This window comes from Lepidochelys kempii, chromosome 2, assembly GCF_965140285.1.
Source record: "Lepidochelys kempii isolate rLepKem1 chromosome 2, rLepKem1.hap1, whole genome shotgun sequence".
Lineage (NCBI taxonomy): Eukaryota > Metazoa > Chordata > Testudines > Cheloniidae > Lepidochelys > Lepidochelys kempii.
Window position 1 is genome coordinate 143,707,637 of NC_136381.1, and position 18,816 is coordinate 143,726,452.

The 18,816-nt window shown below is 40.2% G+C and overlaps 1 protein-coding gene across 1 annotated transcript in view; it reads left to right on the forward strand.

The window, feature by feature from the left end:
- The window catches only part of SEMA5A (semaphorin 5A), a 656,101-nt gene that overhangs the window by 457,512 nt on the left and 179,773 nt on the right, over positions 1–18,816 (forward strand). Inside the window, exon 11 of the mRNA XM_073332370.2 lies at positions 17,109–17,316. Coding sequence (XP_073188471.1) covers positions 17,109–17,316 — 208 coding nt within the window. The remainder of the gene's footprint in view (positions 1–17,108; positions 17,317–18,816) is intronic.

Genomic DNA, 18,816 nt, shown 5'->3' on the forward strand with positions numbered 1-18,816 from the left:
TTTAGGTTGGATATTAGGAAAAACTTTTTTCACTAGGAGGGTGGTGAAACACTGGAATGCGTTGCCTAGGGAGGTGGTTGAATCTCCTTCCTTAGAAGTTTTTAAGGTCAGGCTTGACAAAGCCCTGGCTGGGATGATTTAATTGGGTATGGGTCCTGCTTTTGAGCAGGGGGTTGGACTAGATGACCTCCTGAGGTCCCTTCCAACCCTGATATTCTATGATTCTATGATTCTGAGAAAGGAAGGTCTGAGCCCAGTTTGAAACTGGTGTGAAGACTCTTTTGTGTTCGTTTTTTGGACTTTTACATCCCAGAAGGGGTAGGCTTTCTGTTAATGTCTTAGCTGGTGGGCTAAATCACTGAGAGGAAACTCAGAGAGGGATGCTGCAGGGTCACCTAATGCAATGAGGGTGTGCTCTGGAAGCGGAAACCCTTTTATGATCCTGACTTTCAAAGTAATACAAGGATCAAGCCCCTGCTATATCAAAGCCCAAATTATAGTGAGAATCACTGCAACAGCTGTGTGCTTTTCTAGGACAATGCAGATCACAGAGCCCAGGACAAAGCATGAGAGACCTGGGGAAAAAGTATTCTGTGTTGAGGAGATCTGTCTATGGAGAAAACTTTCAGAAGAGATCAGGTGAATCCAGAACCTGACCTCCTGCCATTAGGAAAGGCTGCAAAACCTTACACTTTGAAAAAACCTTTCCACCATAAGAATGATACTCCCTTCTATCCAATAACCCCTACCATCCACAAAACGGAAAGGGGGAATTAATAAAATTGAAAAAACTAAAATACATAGCCCAAGCAGAGTTTTGACCCCCAAAAGAGGAAAGTGCTAGACACTCCATAAAATCCGAAAGGGATGTCACTGTTGCTCTTGATTTTACCTGGAAGGTGCTCAGGTATTATAATGTTGGGCAGAACTATAAAATACAGACAGAATACTCCTGTGAATATTTATTTGTGCTAGTATCATGATGCTTTTGCTTTTTGCAAATGTTCTTCCTAATAAAATCTCGCTCTACCCAAATGTTCAGGAATAAGTAAATAAAAGTCGTGAATGCCAGCCAAATGAGTCAGTGGGGTTTATTCACAACAATATTTGTGAATAATTTTTTGCTGTATTTGCCCACCTTTAATGATAGTATACAATAGATCTTCAAAGGAAATAAAGACCTTGTTATGACAGAACACTTCAATAAAATGTATGCTCTGTTTAAACTGCTGTGCCAAAATATGACTTGGAAGAGTCATCACATTTTAAAGCAGTATTACTCAAAATATTGTGCATGAGAGTTACCTTAAATAGCTTAGCCACTGAGAGAGCATCACCATAACGTGACTCACAGTGGGTAGGACAATATAGCTATCACTGTAGTGGCAGGAGCTGAAAAACAGTTATAGCAAAGGTAAGCACTCCCTGTCCAGGCATAGCTAATCAGGGATAATATATCTCACCTTTGGGAGACTAGCAATGATCCAGGGTCTGCACATCATAATAATTTTATCATTTCCAAAGCTACTTTTATGTTGTGTGTTGTTCATTGCTGGTCTTTGTCCCATGCTAAGCCCTAAATCACAAAGGCTGTATATATCCTGCAATTCAATAATCTATCATTTATTACTTAATGTTCTCTTTTAGACTTAAGTTGCACATTTCTTTAGGCTTGCTCATTTTCCCTCTCTGAAATCCAGGCCAGGTTTACTGAACAAACTTTTTAGTGAGTCTCTGCTGAAAGGAAGCATGTTTTATTTCTGCTGTCCTCAGGGCTGCTGAAGACTTTGATATTTGAGTCTATAGTAAGCGGATTCTCCAAGTCTTCTAGTTGTTTTACTAGAGACTGTGGTCTCTGTCAATTTCAGTACTGATGGTAGCAATCTTTATGGTTCCATTTTTTTCCTTTCAGGACCCTGGAAATCAAAATTCCACATCCCTTGACAGCTGTAATACTTCCCGTTCAGCTCCATTAAAATTCATAAAACGTCTGTCTTCTTTACCCTGGGGATTTTTTTAAACTACAATAAAGGTTGGATGTTGCCAACAAGTCTACATGTAATTACAGTAAAATGTCAAACAAGCATTCATAGAATCATAGAATATCAGGGTTGGAAGGGACCCCAGAAGGTCATCTAGTCCAACCCCCTGCTCAAAGCAGGACCAATACCCAGTTAAATCATCCCAGCCAGGGCTTTGTCAAGCCTGACCTTAAAAACCTCTAAGGAAGGAGATTCTACCACCTCCCTAGGTAACGCATTCCAGTGTTTCACCACCCTCTTAGTGAAAAAGTTTTTCCTAATATCCAATCTAAACCTCCCCCACTGCAACTTGAGACCATTACTCCTCGTTCTGTCATCTGCTACCATTGAGAACAGTCTAGAGCCATCCTCTTTGGAACCCCCTTTCAGGTAGTTGAAAGCAGCTATCAAATCCCCCCCCATTCTTCTCTTCTGCAGGCTAAACAATCCCAGCTCCCTCAGCCTCTCCTCATAACTCATGTGTTCCAGTCCCCTAATCATTTTTGTTGCCCTTCGCTGGACTCTCTCCAATTTATCCACATCCTTCTTGAAGTGTGGGGCCCAAAACTGGACACAGTACTCCAGATGAGGCCTCACCAATGTCGAATAGAGGGGAACGATCACGTCCCTCGATCTGCTCGCTATGCCCCTACTTATACATCCCAAAATGCCATTGGCCTTCTTGGCAACAAGGGCACACTGCTGACTCATATCCAGCTTCTCGTCCACTGTCACCCCTAGGTCCTTTTCCACAGAACTGCTGCCTAGCCATTCTGTCCCTAGTCTGTAGCTGTGCATTGGGTTCTTCCGTCCTAAGTGCAGGACCCTGCACTTATCCTTATTTAACCTCATCAGATTTCTTTTGGCCCAATCCTCCAATTTGTCTAGGTCTTTCTGTATCCTATCCCTCCCCTCCAGCATATCTACCACTCCTCCCAGTTTAGTATCATCCGCAAATTTGCTGAGAGTGCAATCCACACCATCCTCCAGATCATTTATGAAGATATTGAATAAAACCGGCCCCAGGACCGACCCTTGGGGCACTCCACTTGATACCGGCTGCCAACTAGATATGGAGCCATTGATCACTACCCGTTGAGCCCGACAATCTAGCCAGCTTTCTACCCACCTTGTAGTGCATTCATCCAGCCGATACTTCCTTAACTTGCTGACAAGAATACTGTGGGAGACCGTGTCAAAAGCTTTGCTAAAGTCAAGAAACAATACATCCACTGCTTTCCCTTCATCCACAGAACCAGTAATCTCATCATAAAAGGCAATTAGATTAGTCAGGCATGACCTTCCCTTGGTGAATCCATGCTGGCTGTTCCTGATCACTTTCCTCTCATGCAAGTGCTTCAGGATTGATTCTTTGAGGAGCTGCTCCAAGATTTTTCCAGGGACTGAAGTGAGGCTGACTGGCCTGTAGTTCCCAGGATCCTCCTTCTTCCCTTTTTTAAAGATTGGCACTACATTAGCCTTTTTCCAGTCATGCGGGACTTCCCCGGTTCGCCACGAGTTTTCAAAGATAATGGCCAATGGCTCTGCAATCACAGCCGCCAATTCCTTCAGCACTCTCGGATGCAACTCGTCCGGCCCCATGGACTTGTGCACGTCCAGCTTTTCTAAATAGTCCCTAACCACCTCTATCTCCACAGAGGGCTGGCCATCTCTTCCCCATTTTGTGATGCCCAGCGCAGCAGTCTGGGAGCTGACCTTGTTAGTGAAAACAGAGGCAAAAAAAGCATTGAGTACATTAGCTTTTTCCACATCCTCTGTCACTAGGTTGCCTCCCTCATTCAATAAGGGGGCCCACACATTCCTTGGCTTTCTTCTTGTTGCCAACATACCTGAAGAAACCCTTCTTGTTACTCTTGACATCTCTGGCTAGCTGCAGCTCCAGGTGCAATTTGGCCCTCCTGATATCATTCCTACATGCCCGAGCAATATTTTTATACTCTTCCCTGGTCATATGTCCAACCTTCCACTTCTTGTAAGCTTCTTTTTTATGTTTAAGATCCGCTAGGATTTCACCATTAAGCCAAGCTGGTCGCCTGCCATATTTACTATTCTTTCGACTCATCGGGATGGTTTGTCCCTGTAACCTCAACAGGGATTCCTTGAAATACAGCCAGCTCTCCTAGACTCCTTTCCCCTTCAAGTTAGTCCCCCAGGGGATCCTACCCATCCGTTCCCTGAGGGAGTCGAAGTCTGCTTTCCTGAAGTCCAGGGTCCGTATCCTGCTGCTTACCTTTCTTCCCTGCGTCAGGATCCTGAACTCAACCAACTCATGGTCACTGCCTCCCAGATTCCCATCCACTTTTGCTTCCCCCACTAATTCTACCCGGTTTGTGAGCAGCAGGTCAAGAAAAGCGCCCCCCCCCCTAGTTGGCTCCTCTAGCACTTGCGCCACGAAATTGTCCCCTACGCTTTCCAAAAACTTTCTGGATTGTCTATGTGCCAGATATCAGGAAAATTAAAGTCACCCATGAGAATCAGGGCATGCGATCTAGTAGCTTCCGTGAGCTGCCGGAAGAAAGCCTCATCTACCTCATCCCCCTGGTCCGGTGGTCTATAGCAGACTCCCACCACTACATCACTCTTGTTGCACACACTTCTAAACTTAATCCAGAGACACAGGTTTTTCTGCAGTTTCGTACCGGAGCTCTGAGCAGTCATACTGCTCCCTTACATACAGGGCTACTCCCCCACCTTTTCTGCCCTGCCTGTCCTTCCTGAACAGTTTATAACCATCCATGACAGTACTCCAGTCATGTGAGTTATCCCACCAAGTCTCTGTTATTCCAATCACGTCATAGTTCCTTGACATCACCAGGACCTCCAGTTCTCCCTGCTTGTTTCCAAGGCTTTGTGCATTTGTATATAAGCACTTGAGATAACCTGCTGATCGCCCCTCATTCCCAGTATGAGGCAGGAGCCCTCCCCTCACAGACATTCCTGCCTGTGCTTCCTCCCGGTATCCCGCTTTCCCACTTACCTCAGGGCTTTGGTCTCCTTCCCCCGGTGAACCTAGTTTAAAGCCCTCCTCACTAGGTTAGCCAGCCTGCTGGCAAAGATGCTCTTCCCTCTCTTCGTAAGATGGAGCCCGTCTCTGCCCAGCACTCCTCCTTCATGGAACACCATCCCATGGTCAAAGAAACCAAAGCCTTCTCTCCGACACCACCTGCGTAGCCATTCGTTGACTTCCACGATTCAACGCTCCCTACCTAGGCCTTTTCCTTCCACGGGGAGGATGGACGAGAACACCACTTGCGCCTCCAACTCCTTTATCCTTCTTCCTAGAGCCACATAGTCTGCAGTGATCCGCTCAAGGTCATTCTTGGCAGTATCATTGGTGCCCACGTGGAGAAGCAGGAAGGGGTAGCGATCCGAGGGTTTGATGAGTCTCGGCAGTCTCTCCGTCACATCGCGAATCTTAGCCCCTGGCAAGCAGCAGACTTCTCGGTTTTCCCGGTCAGGGCGGCAGATAGATGACTCAGTCCCCCGGAGGAGAGAGTCCCCGACCACCACCACCCGCCTTCTCCTCTTGGGAGTGGTGATCATGGAACTCCCAACCTCAGGATAGCGCATCTCATGCCTTCCAACCAGCGGAGTCTCCTTCTGCTTTCTCGCCCTAGACATATCTTCTGGTCCACTCTCTGCAACGATACCTGTGGAGAGAACATGAAAGCGGTTAGTTACCTGTGTCTGTGTTACTGGAACCCGGACATTCCGCTTACCTCTTCTGGAGGTAACATGTTGCCAAGCTTCTTCACTGGCCTCTTGGCTCCTCTGTGCAACCTGCTCTATATCTGTAGAGCTTTGTGCCCCTAGAAGCCTATCCTGAGTTTCGTCCAGAAAATCCTCAGTTTCCCGTATGCAACGCAGGGTTGTTATCTGTTGCTCCAGACCTTCAATCTTCTCTTCCAATATGGAGACCAGCTTGCACTTTGTACAGACAAAGTTGCTTCTGTCCTGTGGAAGAAAGACAAACATGGCACATCCAGTGCAGGTCACAACAGCTGAACCCCCCCTTCCATATCACCTTCCTACTATGAGCTTCCTCAGAGCAGTTTGCAAGACGTAAGACTCACTGGGCTCACTCCAGGCGAACTCCCAGGCAAACTCCTGCTGTGAGCTGCTCTGCTGTCCCCGCTGCTCAGCTGGTTCGCGAAGCTCTGGCTATTTTTAAACAGCCAGGCTTCCCTGTCGCAAACAAACAGACACCCTACTGCCCGCCCCCTGCAGGCTAGCAGCCAATCAGACACTCACTCAGGCTCTCACACTGCCCCCCCAGCAAACACACGCTCGGATACTTCCTCAGCAAGCAAACAAACAGACACTCGGATACTTACCAGTCCCAGGCAAACTCCTGCTCCTTCATGGGAGTATATGTGATTCTCACACAGATCTTGATACTGAATCTGCTTAGTCATCATCTGACTAGCTTTACGGAATAAAACTTTTCATGTTTGGGTGGGAAGCTAACTGAAAACAATATTTCTCAGGCACTGGAGTTAAACGCCGATTCTGAACCTCAGAGCCTAATTTTCAAATACTGGCACAAAGAGTGTGCGTATTTGCCCATGTGGCTGCAAGATGGGTGATTGTGCAAACAAACAGGTACATAAGTATGCTGCTACAACTTCCCCCCCCCCAGTGCACTCAGTGCCTTCCCATTCAAACGGTGGTCCTTACGTTTCAGCAGAAAATGCCAGCCTTTAACCTCAGATGAGACTTGAGGCAAAACAAACCCAAACATCATCCACTTGTGCACCACAATAAGATTTCTGTTCTGAAGGGAAAATATATACAATGGATCAGATATGGGAGACATTTAAAATATATTGTATCTATTGGCAGTCTTATCAAAAGCAGCCTCATAGCAGGCTCATTTCTCTTGGGATTGCTGAAAGGGTGTTAAAATTCTACTCTCTGTAATAATTGCAGAGGATATTCAAATGGATTATCACTAAAAGTATGCCCTTTCAGATTCTGAACAGTTTGCAAATGAATTCAATTATCTCGCCAATTTAGCAGCCCAGGTGCCTATAAGGAACCATCATGTCTTCTTGTTGATAACCATTATCAACAATGTAGCTCATTTCTTTCAGAAGTTTAATTTTCAGTACTGCGTTCACTCAAGTAGAAGCACTAACATTTACTTGGAATATAAAAGGCAAGGAGACAGTAAAAAGGGGCTGGAGCCAAAAATAATAAAGATAACTCTAACATTTTACAATAGTATCCTGGCTTTTTAGGGTTTATCTTTCAAAACTACTTTTACTATAATCCAGAGGGTTTTTTAAAAAAATGGGATCACAGAAATACTGACACTTTTAAACCGAGTACATAATAATTAAAAGCAGAAATTGTCTTCATTCCTTATGGGCTGCTTTCAACATTCTCTGCAAAAGAAACAGCTAATTTTTTCATGTTTCTGGTAATGTTGATAATGTTGAAACTAAATACTCTCTGGTGTTTAGATCATTGTACACTTAGCAGGGCACTAAATAAGTATGTAGACATAACTTATCTCATACCTCTTACTAAACAGTAGTTACTAAAAACCATAGCTGCTGTTATCAAAACCAAGAACAGACTGTACTTTTTTTTTTCAATTGCCAGAAAACATTCTTTAAATATAAAGATGCTATGAAATGCAGCATTGTGAGAGTAGATGAGTTAGTGGTGAGCAGAAGACACTCATAGTTCACCTGATGGAATAATTGGAGAAGTGAGTCATCTTTGCTCTTTTTCTTTCTGGTAACATTTCTCTTTCTCTTACAATGGGGGTGACTTTATTTTTGCCTGGACTTTTCCCAAAAGTCTTTAAGGTATGGAAAGTTGGGTTCCAGTCCTCTCTACAAATATTAGAGATTCATAAGCCAGCCTCTCACATCCAAATACCTCTGAATGTAAGAGCAGAGTTGAATTTAAACCCAGGAGCTTGAAATATCAGTAATATTTTGACAGGTTTCAGAGTAGCAGCCGTGTTAGTCTGTACCCGCAAAAAGAACAGGAGGACTCGTGGCACCTTAGAGACTAACAAATTTATTAGAGCATGCTTATTTATTAGAACATTAGCTTTCGTGAGCTACAGCTCACTTCATCGGATGCATAGAATAGAACCTCTTTTTACATACAGTCTGTGATGTGACTGTATCACATACAGTCCTCAGCTAAAACCTCTCCAATGCATCATCACTGATCTACAACCCATCCTGGGCAACAATCCCTCACTTCCAGAGGCCTTGGGAGGCAGGCCAGTCCTCGCCCACAGACCACCTGCCAACCTGAAGCATATTCTCACCAGCAACTACACACCACACCTTAGTAACTCTAACTCAGGAACCAATCCATGCAACAAACCTCGATGCCAACTCTGCCCACATATCTAAACCAGCGACACCATGACAGGATCTAACCAGATCAGCCACACCATCACCAGTTCATTCACCTGCACGTCCACCAATGTAATATACGCCATCATGTGCCAGCAGTGCCCCTCTGCTATGTACATCGGCCAAACTAGACAGTCCCTACATAAAAGGATAAAGGGACACAAATCAGATATTAGGAATGGCAATATACAAAAACCTGTAGGAGAACACTTCAATCTCCCTGGACACACAATAGCAGATTTAAAGGTAGCCATCCTGCAGCAAAAAAACTTCAGGACCAGACTTCAGAGAGAAACTGCTGAGCTTCAGTTCATTTGCAAATTTGACACCATCAGGATTAAACAAAGACTCTGAATGGCTAGCCAACTACAAAAGCAATTTCTTCTCCCTTGGTGTTCACACCTCAACTGCTAGAAGAGGGCCTCATCCTCCCTTATTGAACTAACCTTGTTATCCCTAGCCTGATTCTTGCTTGCATATTTATACCTGCCTCTGGAAATTTCCACTACATGCATCCAGCGAAGTGGCTGTTCACCCACGAAAGCTCATGCTCCAATACGTCTGTTAGTCTATAAGGTGCCACAGAACTCTTTGCCGCTTTTACAGATCCAGACTAACATGGCTACCCCTCTGAAGCTTCACACCTTCTTGTCAACTGTCTAAATGGGTCATCTTGATTATCACTACAAAAGTTTTTTTCTCCTGCTAATAATAGTTCATCTTAACTAATTAGCCTCTCACAGTTTGTATGGTAACTTCCAACTTATCTGTATGTGTGTCTGTATATATATATCTTACTATATGTTCCATTCTATGCATCCGATGAAGTGGGCTGTAGCCCACGAAAGCTTATGCTCTAATAAATTTGTTAGTCTCTATGATGCCACAAGTAGTCCTGTTTTTTTAGTAATATTTTGGTTTCTGGAGAAGATCCTGAAGTAGAAAGAGCCTATTTCCCTGTTTGTCATTTGTGGCCAAAAGCAGTTCTTGCCAGACTTCTAACATTCCAGCCTAAAGGCCATGTGAACAACTCACAAGTTTTCAAGACCCTCCAAATCCCACTCAAACTTCATTTGCATCAAACCTGAGTATCACCTGCATGTCCCATCTATATCAAACATACTGAGCCCTGTTCTTTGATATGCACTGGCTTTTTATGATGCTCCAGTGACACATAGCAGCCATAAACACAATTTAACTGGTAGGTTTATGACTGCTTATCGTTGCTAAACCAATGCAAAGCAACTAGAATGTACAAGTGACTCACCCACTAACGAGAGTTAGGGAAAGATGATTTTTTGTTTTTTTTCTGTATAATAGAGAAGATGCTTACTCTTTATTTTTAAACCAAGAGATTTTTGGCAGTATCTGTACTCATGTTGAGAGCACCAACTCTGTCGCTCTGGATCACACGGGTATTTTTCAAAATCTAATTAAACAACTATGACAAACTACTTATACATTTTTTGACAGAAAATATTCTTCTGCAGTGTGTTACAGAAAACTGTTAGAAAACTAATGTTAGAATCTGGAAAAAGCCAGATCTTAAGTTTTTATAGCTATTTCCCTTGAGTAATATGATTTTGCAAAGAAATTTTTTTAGCAAAGCCATTTTATTTGTACTATCTAGTGTTTAAAAGTTAGTCTTTTCTATTAGTAAAGTAGGATCCACAGCTTGTAACTCTTTTAAGAAAATCACAGCAAAAGTCTGCTACCTGCTGTTTTTCTATATAGTCCATTTGGTAGGGACCTTTGTTTTATGGTTATGTTTGCCTTAATAACAATATATTTGTTTTGTCTGTACTGTTGTTAATTTTGCCATTGGCTGGTCTTGTATCGGTCTTTATCATGATAATGAGTTGTAGGAGCAAGGCAGCTGAATGGCTGATATGCTTCCTGTGTTTATCACATTTTTTATTCTTTACTAAGTCTGCCAACTAGAACATGTTCAGATTTTCAATCTGGATTTATGATAAACTGAAGAGTGTAAAGAAAATAAAACTCACTGTTTATTATCTTATGCCGATTATCTTATTATCTTATGTTTTAAAAATAAGAAAAAAGAACAAAATAGCCTAATACTCTCATTGTCTTATTCCAGAAGATTATAAGATCTTTGGGGGGAGAGACCATCTTGTTCTGTGTTTTTACAGTGTCTGCTGCAGTGAGGTTCTGGTCCATGACAAAGGATCTTAAGTACTACCACAATAATATTTTTTTCAGAATTCATTCAGAGGGCTAGATCAAATTCAAAAGCAAATATTTTTCTCAAAGCACTATTCCAATCATAAATCTAAAATTTGATAAATGAGTACAGGGCCTTCTTACAACTGATCTTTTTCTCTTTATAGGGTATGTTTAATCTCCAGGAACATAATCGTGGCCTGTGTGAACTTAATGGAAATTTTGCCATTGATTTCAGTGGGGCCAGGAATTGACCAAAGGTCTTTACAAACATATGTGAGCCTCCCAAAGTCTAATAATAGAATCATAGAATTGTAGGACTGGAAGGAACCTTGAGAGGTTTTCTAGTCCAGTGCCCTGCACTCAAGGCAGGACTAAGTATTATCTAGACCATCCCTAACAGGTGTTTGTCTAACCTGCTCTTAAAAATCTCCAATGACAGAAATTCCGCAACCTCCCTAGGCAATTTATTCCTAATATTCTCTCTGAACAGAATAATTTTCTCCTGCTAACCAAAGTCATGTTCTCCCCAATGGCTGGGTTTCCTATCAATCCCTGCAGTGAGGGAAGATATCTGTGTTTATATTCTTGCTCAGGAACAGGATGTTAATCAATCACTTTGGACAAGATCTGTACATGTCCTCAGATATATAAAAAGAAACACTCTACCTTAAAATCTTGAAGACCATAATACTGTCATATTTTGATTTAATTACATATTAATTGTAATATGGTTATATTGTAAAATTAATGTAAATATTACTTCTGACACAAGTCAACACTGAATTTTTTTGGAAAAAGTATAGATGCTTTTAAGCAAATTCGACATTCATGGAGTTTTTCCTTTCAAGAGAGAATTTTTCATGTTGAATCATTTCCTGTGTCATTTTACACCTTTTACAAGTACATCTGGAATATTGCTACTAGTGCACTATGAAAAATAGATTATAATGAACTGCAAGGTCAAATTAGTTAGAAAATATTGCATTTTGGAAAGCATTCAGATTATACCCTGTGGGGAAAAAAATATAATCTGTGGCTATTATTTTTACATTTTGAATCTAAATAGACATTTGCTAATTTAAAAGATTTGTTTACAACATATCTGATCTTTGTGCTGATGAATGTTGTAGTGTTTAACCATAAACTGTACTCCTATGGTTTAAGATATACTTGACAATTTACTTCTTGTACATATATGCAAACTTAATTCCACTATCGCTCTAGGTGCTGCATTGATAACTTCAAGTCATTCTCTCTGTCTTGTACTGTCTGCTTCTCTTCTTGTTTTTTCGTTTGGTCCTTCTGAGATTTTAAGTGTTTTTCCCCAAACAAAGAGATAGAGTTTTTTCTTCTTTAATTAAATAAATGAATAAATACAGCCTTACAACTACTTTTTTATGGCTTGTGAGGAACAATTTTTCTCCAAGGATTCAGTAAGCTTTCACAAACATGAGCTGTATTTATAAATGTTTGTCTTCTTTTTCTCTTCAAGAATTTGTAAATGCTTCATTGTGTGCCCCTATTCCTGGCTGAAAACTTTCCAGAAGTAGGAGTTCTGTTAGTTTGCTTGTAGGCTTATTTCTTGTTGTCTTTTACAAGTTTCAGCCCACGCTTGGTAGTCATTTAAATAGTTCTTCCTCTGCAAGCCATCTAATTTCTGTGACATTTTCTATTGCTGTTGTTGTGTTTTGACTCCATTAAACCACTTTCATCTCAAGCTTTGTTTCTCATTTTTAGTGATTGTCCTTTTCTTTTTTTATCGTTCATTTTTTGTTCACTGTAGACCAGGTTGTCTCCAAATTTGCTCTCTGCAACCTTGCCTCAAATTTTCCATTCAATTATTAATTAAATGTCATGTGTCATTATAGGTTTCAGAGTAACAGCCGTGTTAGTCTGTCTTTGCAAAAAGAAAAGGAGTACTTGTGGCACCTTAGAGACTAACCAATTTATTTGAGCATGAGCTTTCGTGAGCTACAGCTCACTTCATCGGATGCATACCGTGGAAACTGCAGTAGACATTATATACACACAAGAGACCATGAAACAATACCCCCTCCCACTCCACTGTCCTGCTGGTTTTATAGAGACTTTATATATATAGAGAGAGAGAGAGAGAGAGACATTATAGACTTACTGGACCCACCATATGCTATTTCAGCCAGAAGCCTTCTTTGATTTTTCATCATCCTCATTCACAGTACATTAGATATCCACTATACAATTGCTCATTTAGCAAGTCTCTTTATGCAAACATTGCTGTACTACTTACATAGCACTTCAGTGAGTTGGTTCCATCTTGCCAATATTGGTTTTTTTTCCTCCTCCCCCACATATCCAGTCATTCTCACCGGAAAACAAAACTGTCAGTTGTCTGGATCCATTCCTGCTTGTCTTGCATAATCCCAGAATGTGAATATGCTATTCATTAATATTCTGAAATAACTGTGGGAGATGTTGTCAATATTTGTGTTGATGCTAGAACTTTTATTGTATCCATGGAAGGGAAAGTTATATCCGTTAGGAAAGTATACATTCATCATAGTACATTCATTATGGCTATTTCCTGTGTCACTATGGTTCTGAAGTAAATATTTATGTGGGGAATTGTGATAAAGTGGCCCAAAATGTTTCTTGCCCCAGAGAACTTTGAGCAATATTCTAGTTTTGTTCTTCTCCCCTGCCCCCACGCCCACACACTGCCTTTCTTTTTAATTTTAGAGTGGACCAGGATGCATGGTTGATGCTGTCCAAATACTTGCTATCTGTCTTCCCCATTCTATAACTTACACATTTTGAATTTCCATTTGTCTTATTTGGGTTAAATGCACAGTGCTGCTCCACACCTGTACCAGGAACTGTTTGTTGTGTTAGGCCCTGTCTCTGTAGGATACATTAACAGGTTTCTAACTTTAAACAGAGGGAACAGACTGAAACCCTATTTACACAGTTTTTGCCCTGGTGGCAAGCAGTGTGAGCTCTTGCTGGAGAGATTGAGGCTTGGTGCTATGGGGTTTGCAAAGCCTTTTTATTGTAAGCTCATCAGAGCAGAGCTGTCTTTACTTTGGGGCACTTTAAAATATTTTTTCTTTGTGGATATATTTCCTTTATATATAATGTAGTTTATTGTCTCAATGATTACTTCTATACATTCTCACTTACATTCTGTAACCAAATTATGTAATAAATAGTTATAACAATAATTGTGTGTTGTACTAAAAATCTGCCTACAGGACTGTTTATTTATCACTGAAATCACATAAAGTAGTTTTTTATCAAGAGTAAATTTTCCAGTTGTCATGCAGGATTTTAGCTGCGAGTCACTTAAAAATCCCAAAGTCACACAACTATGACCCCATACAACACTGTTTAAAAAAAAATCACTGTAACATATGTACACTTCAAAGAAATACTGTTTGGTAGGGCATTCACTTTTTCAGTGGCACATTTGAATGTAATTACATATTTTCAATTACTTTAGGGCCAGTTTTTCAAAATTTGGGCCCTAATTGGAGTTGATAAATGCTTGTTTTTACATTTGCACTGACAGTTTAGATAATTGTGCTTAAGTGGGGATGAGTGCATGCAAAAATTAATAAAATGCACAGTTAAGGTTACCCAAACAACATTAACAGTTCCTCCATCCTCTTCTATCCCATGCACATTGTGTGTAAGATAAAACTTTTTGAGGAAAGACTGAGGAAGGAAGCTTTTATAAGATCTTGAAGGAATATGCAACCCATAGCAAATGTCAAATATACTAAATTGTATAGGAGACTTGTAGAATCACAGAACACTGGCATACCGTCACTGGCTTTGGCTTTGAAAGTACATTTCTATAATACTTGATCTCTGACCATCATACAACCCTGGCATGTAAAGTATCTACATTTTGGTACAGCTTTTATGAGGTTCATAGCTAAGTGACCTGCTAAGTATTTGTACATACAAAAGTATATATTTTCGGGAAGATCCACCAAATATGTGTCCTGTAAGTGATCTCTTTTGGTAAAGAGAGTAAAGGTTAGCATTTTCTTGTCAACCATACATAATCAAGTGTAGTTTATGGTGAGAATGTGAAGTCAGGTGCACTAAAGTTCTAAATGCATCGGTATTAGGCAATCATCCCATCAGTGGCTGTGAGATAGTTCAGATAGGTCTCATTAATTTTCAGAGTAATTCATACAGTGATGTGGTTTTTGAGTATAGAATTAGATCTTGGTTTGTGGTTGTTCTGCAGCTGATTATACGGGGCAGAGTTAAATTTTGAGATTACTTTAATTGCCAGTTTCCATACTGACCAGTAATTTTAGTGGAGTTACTTCTGGATTACACTAACCTAAAGGAGAGTAGTTGAGACAACGTAACTCGAACACTCAAAGCACACAATTAAAATAGAAGCTCTTTTTCCATCCTGATTTCCCCTTGCTATAATTAGCATTGCCCAGGCTTCCCTGTCAGAGCGTTAACACCACCGCTAACCTGATGCAAAATGCGTCAGAGTTAGGGCCAACAGCCTGCTTCCTGCTCCTGGGCTCAGCTTCTCCCAACGCACACCGGGCACCTGGCCTTCTGCAAAGCAGCTGCCCTGGCTGCTTGCCCTCATGGAGTCTGACCCCAGCAACAGGGAACCTACTGGAGCAGACCCCAAACTACCACACCCAATTCCAGAAGCTTCTGGATGTGGAGTGCTTAATCAGCCTAGCAACAATGACCGAGACACAACTCACTCCTACCTCCCCCCCAGTGGGTCTCTTAAAGAGATATCTCCCTATTAGGCACATGGGTTACACTTGAATGGTCAGAATCATGACCTCTGAATACATCTTGTTTAGGCCTTCAGATTACACTTGCATTTCACAGAAAATAAAATCATTTAATACCATTCTCTATATCTCTCTCCTCTCTTGGGATAAACATATTTGGAAGGATTTACTGAAGAAAAGAATATTTGTTTAAAACTACCGACAGACCTACGTGGCCCTCAGTCCAAAAAGTTTGCCCACCCCTGTTTTAGACTTAGCCGACTGTATAGATTTGGTGTTCAAAGACTCTAACTGAGACTTAGGTGAACAAAACCTAAGCTTTTGGGGACTTTCAATTTCTTCTCACTGTATTTCTGTGGGGACTGAACTGTTGAGATTTTAATTTGTTTTCTTTATTTGTGTTTATGTATAACTGTGAAGGTAATGTCTGTGGATTATAAAATAGTCATGTCATGTTGTAAAAATTAGATTATTATGTGTTTCTTTATCATAAGATTTTATAAAGTTATTTAATTAAATTTATTTCTTTAGTTTCTTTTGGGACTCCAATGTGTGGAGGCTGACCCTGTGCTATCCTTGCTGAAAATCCTTAGAGACTGAACTCTGGGTCTCCAACTACTTTCTGTGGGAGTTGTTCTTTGTTTTTTTGGTGTTTTTTTAAGGCACTGTAGACGGGAAATGAGGTGAACTCTAGCCCAACGAAAGGTTACACAAGCTTTTACTCCCATGAGCATTCCTCATTCACATAGGTTGCCCCATTTGCCTGAAAAGGGCAACTTGTATGGATAAGGATTATTTGTGTAAGTAAGACTGGGCATGACTGGGCCCTTAATGCTCACCATTTGCAGCACATGGAGAATCACATAGTACTCTCTTTCAGCCAGACCCTTGTCTGGTGTTTACACCAGATGAGAATTTGGTCCTTTGTTTTCATATTAAATATTTTTAAATGTTGAGAATACTTAATTGTATTCAGAAATCTCATAAATGATCTGGCATCGAGTTGGCGTGATTAACAGTTTTTGCTCAGAAGTGACCAAATGAAAGGTAGCATGCAGAGTGAATCGCTGTATTTCTCATTCAGCAGAAAGGTGATTACTTTCTCTAGTAAGGACCAAAATGATTAGACAATCTGTGTGAAGCACTTGTACTTTATAGTGTTATACATCCTTACTGAATAAACTTTGTGCACTCCCTTAAAGAGATTACTTTGTCTAATAAAAGCTATACTATTTGTTCATAGTCTGTAGTTAAATTCATTCATTTACAAAAGCAGATCAAGTGAGGCAACAATGTACTTTATTATTTATCGAGTCCTTTAAAAATAGTCAGGTATACTGTAGCCTTGTAAATTAGAAATGATGGGAATGTCTATACACTCTCTGATTATAGTTCTCGTTATAAATGGATTCTGTAGAGGTGTGCCCATAATAGCTGAGCTTTGAATGTAGATCTTCCAGTATCTACTATTTTAAAGTGTTTGCCTGATGCTCCGAAACTGCTTTGCCATTGTTTGTTTTATAAAATATTTATAGTTGTTCAGTTTTCTTTCACTTGTATAGTGGCCAGTTTACACTAATAGAAAAACCCAGCTGAATCCTCCAAATTATAGGGCCTCTTACAAAACCTCCCAATGTGGGAGAAGAATAGTTTCTGAGACTGCTGAGAGGCATTGAGTAGGTAGTGTTCCCTGTATGATTTCCAGTTTGTAATTTTCCCCTTTGCCTTTACAGACTATGGCACTATTAAGAAAGTACTTGCTCCAATGAATCAGACTTCAAGCAGCTGCTTACTTGAAGAAATTGAACTCTTTCCAAGGAGACAGAAGGAACCTATCAGGAGCCTGCAGATTCTGCATAGCCAGAGTGTTCTGTTTGTGGGGCTGCAAGAACATGTAGTAAAGATTCCCCTGAAGAGGTGTCTGTTTTACAAAACACACAGGTACGAAAGATCAGAGAAGCACATAATGAAAGGGTTTCATGGAAGGAAAAGGGATATTTGTAGGAATCCAAATTAATGTATGTTTATAACGATGGATCTAAACCTCTTGTTTACATTGCTTAAGAGAATACTGTCCAGGGACTTTTTGATATTAACTAATTTGTTACGATTAGAAGAAACTCCCAAGAGATTATGATGATATTTTAATGTTAAGGTATATGATTTGATCTGTAGGAATTAATCAATAAGTAATTACTTGTAATACAAATAAGTCTCCAATATCATGTGGCATAGAAAATGGTATTTGAAGATCTAGCAGATGTAGCCACCCTGGGATGGAAGCCAAATGTATCTGAACACAATAATGCATCACTTATGTTTCTTCACTGTCTGAAAAGGAGTCTCTCCTCCCCCCCCAAAAAAAATATATTATAAAATTATGTTGCCAAAGTGTAATTTGGTAAATATGCTTCACATTCACATGGTGGTTTGGTTGGCATTTGATTTTATGTTTTTAATTCATAAATTCAGGGACAACTTTAAAATACTGGTAGATCTTTTTCTTTCTTTTAAACTTCACTGTAATGCATCAAATTGAATGTCTCTGGGGATTCAGAAAGAAAGTTTGAGAAGAACAAAGAGTTAAGGAAAACCTAGCTGGGGAAATTGTTGTTTAGGTACTTTGCGGGGTTGGAAAAACATAATAACGTTAACTACAACTGTGTGACAATGACTGAATAGCTGAGTACTATTCTTGTTACAAAAAGGAAATTAAATATCTAAAATTTGCCACCTAAATTCAGACAAAATCTTATAACAAAGAAATTCAGATTTCAATGTGCAACTCTTTCCATGTTTCAACCCATGGTTCTTCTCTCTCATGGCACACGTGCTGTTGACAGAAATGCTTTGGCATGGGAACTAGACCATAGCTGGATGCAGTGGGACAGATCTTCAGCTGATGTAAGTCAGCTTAGAGCAGGGTTGATTTGATTTAAATCATGGTTTTCTACATAAAAGTTGTTTGTTATAACCTTAATACATATTCTTCACAACTCAGAGGTAGAAGTAGGTTTCAGTTTTAGAAGATACACGCTATACATTTTTAAAGAGTGATATATTTTGAAAACTTTTCAGATTAGTTTTACAGCTATATCAGAAAAGAATGATTGTTTGGTTATTTCATTTACCAAATATAATTGAAGCAGATATTTATGAAGTCATTGGGAGGTGAACTATCTCCAGTTCAACAGGTTAATCATTTAGTATTTGGAGAATTTTCTGGCCATGCTGTATTAGGAGGAGAACATCACCAGACAGACATTTAAATTGTTTTGTTTAACTAAAACAACAATATTAAGTATTCTGGATATTTTTTCTTCAACAGCAAACACATAATATTTTAACAAAAGAGCATATGTTCCTTGCTTCTCATATTTATCTCCAGACTTCTCCTTGACCAGATCTATTCGACCCCCAAAAATCTTCTATTCATTGAAC